This window comes from Maniola jurtina, chromosome 10 (genome assembly GCF_905333055.1).
Source record: "Maniola jurtina chromosome 10, ilManJurt1.1, whole genome shotgun sequence".
NCBI classification, from domain to species: Eukaryota; Metazoa; Arthropoda; class Insecta; order Lepidoptera; family Nymphalidae; genus Maniola; species Maniola jurtina.
This window is the reverse complement of record NC_060038.1, coordinates 10,684,779-10,698,126: the sequence shown is the minus strand read 5'-3', so window position 1 is coordinate 10,698,126 and position 13,348 is coordinate 10,684,779. Positions and strand designations below refer to the sequence as shown.

General features: G+C 35.4%; 4 protein-coding genes across 5 annotated transcripts in view; 1 reads left to right on the top strand and 3 right to left on the bottom strand.

The window, feature by feature from the left end:
• Nucleotides 1-61: 61 nt before the first annotated feature.
• LOC123869117 (golgin-45) lies at nucleotides 62-4,199 on the bottom strand. 2 transcript variants are annotated; one of them, XM_045911858.1, is made up of 7 exons: nucleotides 4,060-4,199; nucleotides 3,491-3,987; nucleotides 2,961-3,098; nucleotides 2,302-2,363; nucleotides 1,575-1,950; nucleotides 844-1,014; nucleotides 62-118 (listed from the first exon to the last, which is right to left on the bottom strand). In XM_045911858.1, exons 1-6 carry the CDS (start codon nucleotides 4,085-4,087, stop codon nucleotides 871-873), a joined length of 1,245 nt encoding a protein of 414 aa, XP_045767814.1. In that variant the 5' UTR covers nucleotides 4,088-4,199; the 3' UTR covers nucleotides 62-118; nucleotides 844-870. The 2 variants fall into 2 exon arrangements, with proteins under 2 accessions (XP_045767814.1, XP_045767813.1); XM_045911857.1 differs by lacking the exon at nucleotides 62-118 and having other exon boundaries at nucleotides 778-1,014.
• Nucleotides 4,200-4,653: 454 nt separating this feature from the next.
• Nucleotides 4,654-7,654, bottom strand: LOC123869120 (glutaredoxin 3). The gene is made up of 4 exons (XM_045911864.1): nucleotides 7,399-7,654; nucleotides 6,623-6,791; nucleotides 5,842-6,110; nucleotides 4,654-4,900 (listed from the first exon to the last, which is right to left on the bottom strand). Exons 1-4 carry the CDS (start codon nucleotides 7,446-7,448, stop codon nucleotides 4,723-4,725), a joined length of 666 nt encoding a protein of 221 aa, XP_045767820.1. The 5' UTR covers nucleotides 7,449-7,654; the 3' UTR covers nucleotides 4,654-4,722.
• Nucleotides 7,655-8,774: 1,120 nt separating this feature from the next.
• On the top strand, nucleotides 8,775-10,255 carry LOC123868849 (probable prefoldin subunit 5). The gene is made up of 3 exons (XM_045911493.1): nucleotides 8,775-9,003; nucleotides 9,084-9,293; nucleotides 9,646-10,255. The coding sequence occupies exons 1-3, from the start codon at nucleotides 8,902-8,904 to the stop codon at nucleotides 9,817-9,819; spliced, it is 486 nt and encodes a 161-aa protein (XP_045767449.1). The 5' UTR covers nucleotides 8,775-8,901; the 3' UTR covers nucleotides 9,820-10,255.
• A 16-nt stretch (nucleotides 10,256-10,271) lies between these two features.
• Nucleotides 10,272-13,348, bottom strand: part of LOC123868847 (homeotic protein proboscipedia) — a 73,980-nt gene continuing 70,903 nt past the window's right edge. The window contains exons 3-4 of the mRNA XM_045911492.1: nucleotides 13,083-13,225; nucleotides 10,272-12,990 (exon numbers count right to left, since the gene is read on the bottom strand). Coding sequence (XP_045767448.1) covers nucleotides 11,584-12,990; nucleotides 13,083-13,225 — 1,550 coding nt within the window. The 3' untranslated portion in view covers nucleotides 10,272-11,583. The remainder of the gene's footprint in view (nucleotides 12,991-13,082; nucleotides 13,226-13,348) is intronic.

Genomic DNA, 13,348 nt, shown 5'->3' with positions numbered 1-13,348 from the left:
GGTATGTGTATCACCTCCATGCCTCGGAGAGCACGTTAAGCCGTCGGTCCTGGATTTTTATTCTGATACAAGTTAACCCTTGGCTGCAATCTCACCTGGTGGCAAGGGATGATGCAGTCTAAAATGGAAACGGATTAACTTAGAAGAGGTATATAGTAGTGTCATTAAACCCATACTCTTGATTAGGTTGTACGCGGCATCGTACCGGAACGCTAAATCACTTTACGGCACGGCTGTGCCAGTGGGATGGTAACTAGCCATGGCCAACGCAGACCAGAGACAATTTAGAAATTATGAATTTCCAAATTGCCCCTGCCAGTAATCGAACTCAGGGCCTCCCGTTAATAAGACCACAGCGTTCACCGCTGTGCCAAGAAATTTTTAATGGAAAAGTCAAGATCTAAGATTGAGATCTATAGAGCGCACTTTTTTTTCTCTTCTCTGGCTTTACATAGATTAGCCAATGTCAAGTTTGTAGTTATTTACAAGTTAGGAAAACTATATAAGTATGGACTTCGTCTGTCGGCGAGCGCCGGCGCTTTAGAGCGCTTCCCAGTCAGTTCCACCACCAAAAAACACCAGAAAAACACAAAAACCGGCCACTTTTAACAAAAAAAAAACACTCTAAAAAGGCACCGCACGCGCGCCAGCAAACGTCAACACAGACGAAGTCCTACGCACGTTGACATTGCTTAGACTTAAGACAATGTTAAAACGAGACAGCGCTATACTGCTGACATACAACCGGCTCGTTTTAACTGAAGCTTAAGTCTGAGCAAAGTCAAAGTAGATAGATCTTAGCCTTAGTATTGAGGAATACAACGCAGAGAAAGAGATAGAGACCTGTGTATGGAAGTCGTTGGTTTATCATTATAGTAACTGGACCCTGCCGTTGCAGTGCACGCAGGCCGCGACCGGCGGAGTGGCGTTGCCGCTGCTGTTGTAAGCGCGGTGGACCAAAGCATTCACCGGCTCCTCATCCACTTTCTTTATGTCAAATGGCATTGCCATTACCTGAAATAGATACATTTAAAAGTAAACACTCCATACCAATCTGAAAGTGGGTTTAACACCCACTGTGGGTGGGTGGATCAGTTCAATCATTGAACTGATCATGACAAAAGGCACAGAGATTTATATTCAGGTAAATCATTATAGCTCCCACATTTGCAGATATTATTTATCTCATTTGCTGATAACGATAATTGATTGACCACAATAATAAGATAAGAAAACGAAATCTTTGCAAAAATATGGTTTGAACAGTGGAAACAATATTATTATTCTTGTTTTTGACTTACTATAATTTTGATTTATGATCACTAACTTAAGAAAAAAGACAGTCAGAACAAATTCAGTAAGAAAGCAAACCAATCAGGCTTTCCACTCTTGAATTTATTCAGAGCTCTTTTATTTAGTAAATTCGCTATCTTTTGGCTTTTGGTTTATAGTAGTAAATACATGCCTAAGATTTTTATTAGTCTTAAAAATTTATGAATTTAATACATAGTGCCCTTGAGATTATTTTTTCTATAACAACAATAGTATCTGATATGTGCCATATATCAACTTACCTTTTCGGCATTCATTTCTGCTTCAGTAGCTGTTGTTAATGTATCCAAGTGACTTATATCTTGTTTCTCAAGCCTACTGCTTATATTCTCGGATAGTTTCAAATTTATCGACGCCAAATCAAGGGCGTTAGCTGAATGGGGCATTGTTGTGGTGAAATTGAGTTTACCAATCGGTCTGTTATGTTTGCCTGAATATTCTGAAATGGCAACACTTTCGAGCCAGTTCTCATGAAGGCTGTACAGGTTTTTGTATGTACAAGTCAGCATATCCCTCACTCTGCACTTTTCCTCTAGTAACTGCTTTATTGCCTGCTGTAGAGTCACTGTTTTCTCACTAAGCACCTTTTTACACAGCGCTAGTTCTTCGATCATTAAGCTGGGAATAAATAATTATATATGAGTAATGCAAATTCACTGGCATCGAGGCATCAACACATATCGATGCGCGCATTGACTTGCAAAGTCTAGAATGCCATGACATCAACAATGGCCATGTTACATCAATCATAAATTGCTTTACTACCGTTAGGTTTAATGTCATTTGAACAACTAAAAGGCCTAAAAGTACATACCTACATTTACAAAAGTCTGAGCATTGTGAAAGATACAGTAGGTTGTTGTCAAAAATGGTAAAGCAATTATACAAAGTATGTTCATCTTTGAAAACAAAATAAGACTTTTTAGAGAATAACAATACATAAAAATAATGAATAATTTATGGGCATACCTGCTAGCTAAAAATTTGCTCCTCCAAACTTCGCATTGCCCAGCAAGCCATTCTGTTTGCTCCTAAAATAAAGAAATGGAAAATGAATTTAAGTAGGTAAATGTATATTTATACAAGTGTAAATTAAAAATTTATAACACCTCCGACAAGTGAAGGTTATAGTAACTAGAAAAGAGCTGATAACTTTCAAACGGCGGATTTTCTTGGATTATAGCTAAGAACACTCTCGATCAAGCCACCTTTCAAACAAAAAAAACTAAATTAAAATCAGTTCATTAGTTCGGGAGCTACGATGGCACAGACAGATACACAGATACACACGTCAAACTTATAACACCCCTCTTTTTGGGTTGGGGGTTAAAAAGGAAAAGCTTACTGATCTATCAATACAGCGCTCTAACCACGGGATGGATCAGGCTGAAATTTGGCATGCAGATGGCTATTATGACGTAGACATCCACTAAAAAAGGATTTTTAAAATTCAACTCCTTAAGGGGGTAAAATAGGAGTTTGAAATTTGCGTGGTCTAAATGCTTCTGATTAACTGAAAAAAAAAACCAGTGTTTTTTACAATCAACAATGCAATCAATTCGAGACATTTGGATATCTACATTATAAACTAGACTAGTTAATAATAAATTAATCTACTTAAATAATACCTGATGGGTTGACAAATGTTGGGCAGAGTTGACCAAAGCATTTGCCAAGTGTTTTTTATCCTCGTTCAGTGAATGTACTTGGAACTCAAGGTCCTCACCCATTGAAGCCACCAGCATTGTCTTTAATTCCTTATTTACCTGCAATACATTGCATAGTGTTGTTAAATATTATGTACTTCATAGATTCTGTATTGCTTCATTAGATAAAAAATTTCTCTTTGCATCATATTCCTATTTCCTGAAGGTTGTAACATACCACTCAGACCAAGATTAAAAAAACAACATCAGAAAAAGGTACATTATCGGAAATGCTAATGGGGCAGGATGATTCACTCATAAAATCTGTTTAAATGGAAAGGGGGAAGGGGGAGAGAATACTCAAATCCTAAACAAACCCCAGTTTGAAATCAGATCATTCATTACAAGGCATTATAAAGAATGATACTATTGTTTTTGACATTAGAAAAACTATTGTTAATTATTAACATAGTTTTTCTAATGTCTGAGACAAAAGTTAAGACAGCTATCACCTGTGCTTGTTGTTTAAGTTGCTCCTTCAAATTTTCATTTTCCTTTGTCAATTCATCAATTTTCTTTTGCATTTCTTTATCAACATTTGTATTGATAGGTTCACCTTCAGATCTTTCACTGCACGATGTAAGTTTATGCCTTGGTTTGAATTCATTAATATTTGTGTTCATTTGTGACATTTGGGATACTAATTTGTTTATGTCCATATGATTCTTAGATTTTTTGCTCTTCGAAGCAGAATGCAGTGTCATCGGCTTAACAGCACCAGGATAAGGTTCATAAGGAACGAATTTAGGGGTTTTTGAGTATATGTGAGAGCTTTTCTTCTCCGGAGTAACAAATTTAGAGGGATAAATCTGCACAAGGCGACCAGGCAGTAAGGCTGTTTTGCTATTGCTTTTCACAAATGTTGGAACTTTCTTATCTTCCGTATTCTCATCAACACGATCCTCTGACTCCATTCCATCGCCCGCAGTTCTTATTTTGCTCATAATTTCTGTAAAAAATGTAAATATTGACATAGAACACCAAGCTTATAAAAACAATATCGTATTTGAAAAACGCTTACTAGTATTAAAGGTAATTAGAGTATCCATATTAAGGGGTTTAATATACGATTAATTATATCACAAGAGTAAAAAACACCTTTATTTATTTTACTTGTTATTTTTATTGTATTACGTCTACTAAAAAAAAAGATCCATCAACTGTCAACGTCATCGGTGGTGACAAAGACAATCGACTTTTACTCGCATAGATTAACGCACTGAAAACGGGTAACTTTAGAAACGCGATTGTCATTGTTTTTATTAATTCCAATATAATTAATTATACACAAGTAGTTAGTAGGTATATTAGGTAGGATTATGGATTATGAAAATAAGCTTGGCTAGTCTGCTGGTCAACTAATTCCAAAAAAAAAAACGGTTTTGATAAAACTTTCGCGCAGGTAGCCAAAATGTCTATTCACACTTTAATAAATGTGATTTTCTCTCGAGTTCTTTGAAGATAGTACTCCTTTTTCAAATGATATATTATTACTCATATCTCTCCAAACCAAAGTTTACCAAAGATTTACTGAGTTGACGCCATGGTTGACGCAGACATAATATGGTTAAAAGCATGTTAAAAGTTTTTAGTAGATGATAGTCATAGATTATAATAAATTTTTATTTAAAAACCTTTATTAAAATAAATAAAAAATGAGCTACATTGTACTGTTAAGCATTTTTCAAGCATTTAAAGTAGACTCAAGTTCTCCATTTGCTAGCAGTTCTTTAATTATATCTAATCCTCCAATTAGTTCCCCCTTTACATATAACTGAGGGTACGTTGGCCAATCAGAATATGTTTTCAATCCTTGACGAACCTCTTCATCAGTTAAAATATCAAAAGTGTCATATTGCAACCTGAAAAAATATATTCATTATTTTATAAATACAAGCTGTCTTTGCACAGATGGCATTCAGCATTTGCATAGTTGGAATAATACTTATATTATTATTATCATAATATAAATTTAAGTACTACTTATTATAATAATAATATAATAAGGCGTTTTTGAGACAAATGCTTTTAAATAGACAGATACTACAGGCTGTATATTATAATTTTATTTTATATGGCTAGTGATAATAATCTATAGAGATCTTGGATGATGGGCATTCATTCCCTTTTCCTTTTACATCTATTTAGGCAACAAAGTTACAACCATTATCAATTAATATAATCGATTGAACTACATGACCTTAATTCAGATAAGGCTAATAAAATAAGTGATGAGAGTTTGAAATTAATTTCATTTGAAATACATCATTATGTAACTACAATTTCAATTTTAGATCAATTATGTCATCATCATTTCATCTGTTAACACACGTTCACTATTGGACACAGGTCTCTTTTAACCAGCCCCAACATTCTCTATTTTCCAACTTCACTCAATCAATGCCAGTTACTTTTTGAGTATAGTAGCTGCACCTAGTTGGAGGCACCCTACATTCCATTTGACAAGACCCTATCTTATTTCAAGAATCTGTGAAACTATCAATTTCAATGTTCATCAGTTCTTTGACAAACTATGAATAAAATGTTGTTTTTCCGTACTAATATTATAAAATTATGTGAAAGTGTGTGTCTGTCTGCCCGTTTGTCTATTTGACCGATTTTGACAAAATTTGGTATAGAGATAGCTTGCATCTCAGGGAAGGAGATAGGTCTACTTTTTATCCCAGGAAATCAAGTACCCACAGGTTTTTTTTAAACCTAATATTATGGGAATGAAGTCCAGAGCATCGTCTAGTATTCAGTATAGTTATATTAATTTTTATTTAAAGTATAATGTTCTTACCCAGTTCCATTAAGTATTTGAACAAGTGTTTTACTAAATCCACATCTTGGAGCATCTCTTGTTCCTTTAATAAAAACCATGATATTATGTTTGTTGATAAGAGCTTTCAATCTTTCCTCCAATGGCTGTTGAGGTGCTGCATTGTTCAGATCTGCTCTAACACCACTATGGGCTTTAACTTTAGATGTTATTTGGGCAGCATCTGCACCATCAACTCTGTCTATTGGTGCCCCATTTTTAAATAATATTACTGTTGGTACTGAATCTACCTATAAAACAAAAAATACATACAATACATATGTATCTCTATTTCTCAAAACTAAAATCTGCTTAGAAATGTTTTAATGATATGTATACTATACTATAATATTTTCTCTTCACACACAACAAAAAAGAATATATTGAACAGTTTCGTTTAAACAATAGTATTGTTTAAATAAAAATTATGTAAATAGTTCTAAAGACATTTATGCAGCTGTTTTGTTTCATGTGAAAATGGTTGTACAATAAAACAGTAGTTTGCTTTTACAATTCCAGAAACAATTTTAAAAGTCTATAAATATATAAAAGGAAAAGCTGATTGACTCTATCAATGCACAGCTCAAACTACTGGACAGATCAACCTGAAATTTGGCATGCAGATAGCTATTATGACATATTTTTGAAAATTCAGTCCCTAAGGGGCTAAAGTAAGGGTTTGAAATTTGTATAGTTTACGTAGACAAAGTCAGGTCAAAAGCTAGTTTACAAATAAAGTTAAAGTAAAACTTTTAAAAACTACCTTATATTTCAATGAGATTTCTGAAAGATTTTCAGCATCACATACACCAAATTTACTCCCACTGGATTGGGCTTCAGATAGTTTTGCCAACTCTTTGAGCACTTCAGTCACCTGACTGCACTGTTCTGCCCACTCAGCAGAAAAATGCACAACTGATAAAGCGGGTGACCTGAAAATTAGAGAAATATAATATTATAACACAAGCAGTTAATATCCATTACTTTGCCAAAGCTCACAATGCTAGTTAAAACATTCAGTCAAATCAATATTCTATGATGACATAAATACTACCAAGTATTAACATCCAACACACAATGGTATATTGCAAAATATTTGTTGATTAGGGGTATGGGCTCAATAAAATTGAGCCCATTTCCATCTTCGACATCATGACTTGCCACTGAGTCAGATAGCAGTAACTTTCAATATCACCAAACATAGAAAATGTGTTTGTATTTTTTTATTGAATGAAGTAAGAGGTTTCTGGTTGCTTTTAACTATAATTATTATGATAATTAATGCCAACAGCCAATAATCAATGAATAAAATATTTGAGTAATTTGATTGTTGTCACGCAATATTATCTATGTAATAAATTTGAAATCTAAGCAGTAAATTCATGTTTTATGGCTTTCGGAATTCATGAATCAAAATTTTCAAGGCGACTACATTTAACAATTAAATCACGAGTTTTTGATTGCAGCTTTCAAAATTACCTAAAATATTGTAACTATGGACTTGTATTATACAATAATATTAATCTAAATGATACATACTTTACAAAATTGATGAAATTATCAACAGAATCTATGTTCGTGACCGACATCTCGGATTAAGGTTATGTAGGCAGTGTGGAAGTTTATTGTATTTCCTTCACCAGAAAACTGTTTTAAGTATTTAAAACTGCTTAAATTAAATTAAGTTAGGGATAACACAATATTCACTACCTACAAAACAATGAACCAAATTGGTAGGTATTTGGCCTATTGACAATTTTAGAATGTATTGACTTTTGTTCAGTGTGACCATCTCAAAAATTGTGAATCTACCCAACAATAGCTAAAAATCTGCCAAACTCAACACCCGAAAATGCCAAAAATATGAAAAATATCAGAATCATTAAAGCATCTAAAGACATAGTCAATACATTTAAAGACAGAACCAACAGAATATTGGCTTTTAAAAAAAATGTAAATTTTAAATTTGTCTTTAAAAAAAAATGTAACAGTTGATAACACCTTAAGTTTTTTAAATTTTCATGGTGCATATTTTGAAATTGTTTTTATAGCGGAAATAGAAATTTTGTGAAAATTTAACCTATCTAGCTATTACGGTTCACGAGATACACGACTGCCTGACAGACCGACGGATGGATGGACGAACAGGGGAGGCTTAGTGGCACCTTTTGGGTACGGGGTTCTACAGTAAAGTAAAATATAATAAGTTTTCTTTTTTATTCCTAAAATTGTAAAGATTTTCTTGAATTCTACCAAAATCTGCCACTTTTTAAAATCATCAGCCTTTTCTGTCACAGTTATTTAGGAGCCAAATGTGCCCAAATGGCAGAAATCTGCCACTAATGGTCACACTGCTTTTGTTTTGACAAAATGACGTTCACAGACTATAAACTACAGACGTACTTTAATAACTGTAGTTTATTTGTCTATGGTCAAAAGGGTCAAACCTCAGGGTCAAACATGCTAAGATTCTAAGGTACCTAACTAGTATGTAAATGAACACGCTTTATGCTTGTGGCAAACAACATACAGACGCGCTTGACGCTTGTGGCAAACAACAAACAGTGGCAAATACCCGAACACCACAGAATATTGCTTTGGCAAATATGTAACGAAAATACCCGTTCACACGCTTACCAGTGCTTGTTCTTTGTCACAAACATGAAGCGCCCTCATAATAAATACTCTCTCCGGGGACCCCCGGGACCAGCTGGGATCGGATTAGATTGCCAAATAGCATTGAATCAGTAGGATTCTATCAGAAGGTAGGTACAGAAAACACAATTAACACTTAATGGACTATTAGTTGTTTTTTTTCGTAGTACAGGTTTTTTTAAATCTTTGGTTGAATTCTGACTTTGACCACAGACCAATAACATATTGAGTTTGTCTGTCACCAATTTTCTCTTGTCAATTGTCATGTCAATTGTGACTGTCAAAGTAGGTGCGTGCTTAGGTTATAATAATTATGAACTTGGAATAAATTCTATAAAAACGCTTATTTAATTGCTTAAACCTTTAAGGAAAGACTATTTTACTGAAATGGCTACAATATCCTCGGCCCCAGCGCCTGGCATGCACCAGATCGATTTGTCAAAACTAAATCTACACCAGTTGGCCAAGCTGAAGCAGCAATTAGACCAAGTAAGAATGTGCAAATAATCATAATTACTGAATAAAAATTGATGTGATTAAATATATTTTATATTTTTCTTGATTTTCAGGAACTAAATGTCTTTCAAGATTCCTTACAAACACTAAAAATTGCTCAAGGAAAATTTGTAGAATCGGGCGAAAGCGTTGAAAAAATAACGCCAGAAACAAAAGGAAAGACTATCCTTATTCCCCTAACCGGTTCAATGTACGTGCCTGGCACGATACTTGATACGGATAACGTCATAATAGACATTGGTACTGGATATTATGCACAAAAAGTGAGTATAGTATTTTGACAGGTCTAAAAATAACAATTTTGTACAGTACAGTGATCACAATACAAGTAGGTAGTCAAATCAATCTGAAGTTTGCAGCAGGGAGGTTTTCTTAGGTCATAGAGTAAGGATTAAGGTCTGGTTTTGTACAATGTGGAGTCATACCCCTCTCGGATAGGCCTACTTGTCTTGTGTGCACTATTATACTCTATCCAAAACATCATTAGTCAACTACACTCAATCAGTATCAAGAGTACTTTTTAAAAGCTTCAAAGATAAATAAGGGTGGTAAAGTCTACAACTGGAATGTTAAATATCATAGAGCAGGTAATAATAAACAGTTTTTATTTTGTAGGACATAGAGGGTGCCAAAGACTATTTCAAAAGGAAAGTACAGTTTGTAACTGAACAAATGGAGAAGATCCAAATGATGGGAATAGAGAAAACGAAAGTACGGGAAGCTATAATGATGATGATGGAAATGAAAGTACAGGCACAGGCTCAGGCACAGAAGGCAACCACATCATAACATTAGCATCTTTTGAATTTTCTTGCTTAACCACATAATCCCTCATTAATTTTAATGCAAGAATGTGCATTTATTTTTGCCCTGTATAATAATTGTCACCTTACTTATCGTTTAGGTTCAGTTGTAGTGACCTTACAGCTGTGAATTCTGTTACTTTAATTAATATTTCTGATCATCAAACAAGGGGTGCTTTGTCATCTCTATACAAAATTTCACTTAATTTGATAACTGAGATTGAAAAATCAATGCTGAGCTTTAAATGGAGAAGTGATTAATCACAATGTAACAGATTTATTTAATATCAAATAGAAACAAAATGGATCTTGAGAACAACATTAAGTGTTATGCATGGTAAGATTGACAGAGTATTTGTTACTGTTTTTTAAGAAAATGTCATTTTAATGCTGAAATTAAATTATTTGATTACTCATAATAACTTATTCTTTTAATTAGTAAGATAGTTTCTGAGGTTCCAGGGGCTGTGGTCTAAATTCTGTGTGAGCAAATTGCTCTTGCATTCACTAGCTGATGTCTGTGACTGTCCATATGGGTTTAGCTTTTTAAAAATCCAGTGGGAACTCTGATTTTCCAGGATTAAAAGTAGACTATATCCATGCAAAAAAACATGTCTTCTCTTTGTTTAAGAAGGTTTTCTTATAGCTATTGTAAAATAAATGCATACACATGCGACACCAAATTATTTATTTTTTAATAGGCCAAAATGATAGCGCTGATATCTACAATATAGTCGCTTAATAAACTAACTTACATAATATGTATCTACAATATGTATCATAGTCACAAAACAATATCAACTAAATAAGGCAACAACTATTAGATACTTAATTTTGTAAACAATATCTATGATAGGTATTGAGAAACAATAATTACGAATATTGCAATAATTTTCTTAACATGAACACGTGAAAAGGTATTTTAAATACACTGGGTATTTTACATAGATATTAAAAAATTTACATAATTTAATTTCTAGAAATTGTCGAGTGTTTAATAAATAATTGTAAAAAGTGTACAATGCATGTATATTGTATATGTATTGATTTACTTGTAAATATGGGGGATACCTTTGCGATCTGCAGGTATCTTCAATTAAAACAGTTTGATGATTTGCAAGCAACAGGTAGGTACATTTAGTCGTGGTAGGTACTCCTTGTCTTTTAAGAATTATTGTTAATTAGAATTTGCTTTATGTGGTCTGATACCTACTCCTTCAACTTTCGGCTTCACAAAATAGTGTGCAAAATATTTCAGAACATGCTATGATATTAAATGCAGATTCTTTAAGTATCAGATTAAAATAGGTAAGTTTTTCTAGGCCTGATATAGCAAAATAGTTTGTTGAAAAAGGCTTTTTGTTTTAGAGTCTCAGCCATCCTTCTAACAATTTTTTTCAAGTAACTAGAATATATTTCATTGTTTGCATAGGTAGGTACACATTTTTAAAATTGTTGAATTAGATAAGTATCCTAATAAAGTAACAATTAATTAGTAAAAGGAGATATTTATTTACATTTTGTTACAATATTACTGAGTATAGCGTAGCTTATTGGTATGTGAGTCGTATAAAGAGAAACAGGGCATTTAGCCACAATTTCACCGCCTCTGGCGATGTTCAGTTTCAAGTTTCAACACCTTAACCCTTATACTAAACATTTTGTTTATTTACATATTAATGAGCGTATCAAACGCATAATTAGAATGTTACACGAACAGATCGCTCGCCTGCTCGGCGAACTCCTTATCTCAAATGGTGTAGTATTCAGGAGCAAAGTCGTTCGCTAGGTTGCTCAGAAAGTGAAAGTCAGACGACGAATTGGAATTGTCATTGGTGGCTGGCGTCGCGTGTGTTGCTTCGTAGAATTGTTGGAAGGAGCCGTAGCTGTCCCCGCATTCACCGGCTCCACCGTACGCTTCTGCCGAGGCAGGACCTTGCCCGCCAGCTCCGTAGCTCCCGGCCGTTGCACTTCCCTGTTGGCTGCCGTACGAGTTTGTGTCGTAGTAAGCATTCTTTGTATAATCAGCGCCGTGAACATTCTTTTGTCCATCACTTCCGTAGTAACCATGTGTGTGCTCGTGTTGTCCACCTTCGTGATAGTGATATCCGTAGTGACTGTTAGGATAACCGATATGTTCACCGGGGTAAGCTTGGCCCTGCTCATAACTAGGATGCCCGTATGCAATTTGATCTTTTCCATAACTTCCATAAGGGTAGTTTTGGTACATTTCATGTGGGTAGGATTGCCTCGATCCTATCCCATTTGGTCTCGTAGAAGGAGATCCATCTTGTCTCGAATGATGCTGATTTCTGGTATAAACGTGTTGTTCTGTGCCCTGTAAGGCCGGCGCGTAAGCATCATAAGGCCTATTACTTTGAGGGTATTGAGCCAGTTTACCCACAAATTGTTTTGTGTCCATACGGAAATCCGGATGCGGCACGAACTGACCAGGTGGAGCATTTCCTCTTATTACGTAAGGAGGCATGGCGTTAGGTACAGCTTGAGGAAGAGGCGGCCCTGCCGGTGCATGAGGTGGCGACGGTCGAGGATAAAGGCCGAGAGGACTTTGGTGCATACTCGAAGGCGTACCCGGAGTGGACGATGGTGTCAAATTCACTGACGAAAATTTGCCACTATCTGGAAGGCCAGGCACACCAACGAGACCGTCTTTCGAAGAAGAGGGTGATACTTTGCAACCCGCGGTATCTAACGAGGGGGAGCGCTTTCTCGACTCCTGTTTAATTCTTTTAGCAAAACTTCTAGGTGCTGCAGTCACAGGGTTGACTGGTGGCAGACCTTCCCGTGAGTCTTCTTCCGCTAGTTTATCGAGCGAAGACGACGAAGCCACACTGGAAGCGCCATCACTTGCAAAGCTGTTATTATTCGTAGCGCTGGGAGTGTTATTGTTACGTGTTCTAGACGTCAACTCCGGAAGGTCTTCAGCTGGAGAGCATAGAGCACCCGGTGGCAGTTCGCACCCCTGACAACTCTTCTTACCAGACAACGGGCCATCGTCGTCGAGGAATTTTTCTAACCCTGTTTTAGAACTTTTGCCTCCTTCTGAGGTGGTAGAATCTTTATCATCTCCATCTTCGCTTTTGCTTATCGTTTGTCTTTTATGTTTCATTCGTCGATTCTGGAACCACACTTTGACCTGGAGGAAGAAAACAAAGTTTTGATTAAAATGTCTCAAATATCCTTCTGTAATTCTAGGTATCTTAGTATGATTAAAGGTTTGATTTTTACCTGTCTTTCTGTCAGATCAAGCGATGCGGCGATTTCAATTCTTCTGGGCCTGCACAGGTATTTGTTGAAGTGGAACTCCTTTTCTAGCTCTAGCAGTTGTGTGTTCGTGTAGGCGGTTCGTAATCGACGCGGCAGCCCATTTTCTGAAACAATAATTTCAAGCTTTGATACTAGGTAGGTAGTAGGCACCTATTGGTACTTAATCTATAGGTATACCTACTGCACAAAACTCACAAAAACCAGGAATCCTATACTTAGGTTATGAA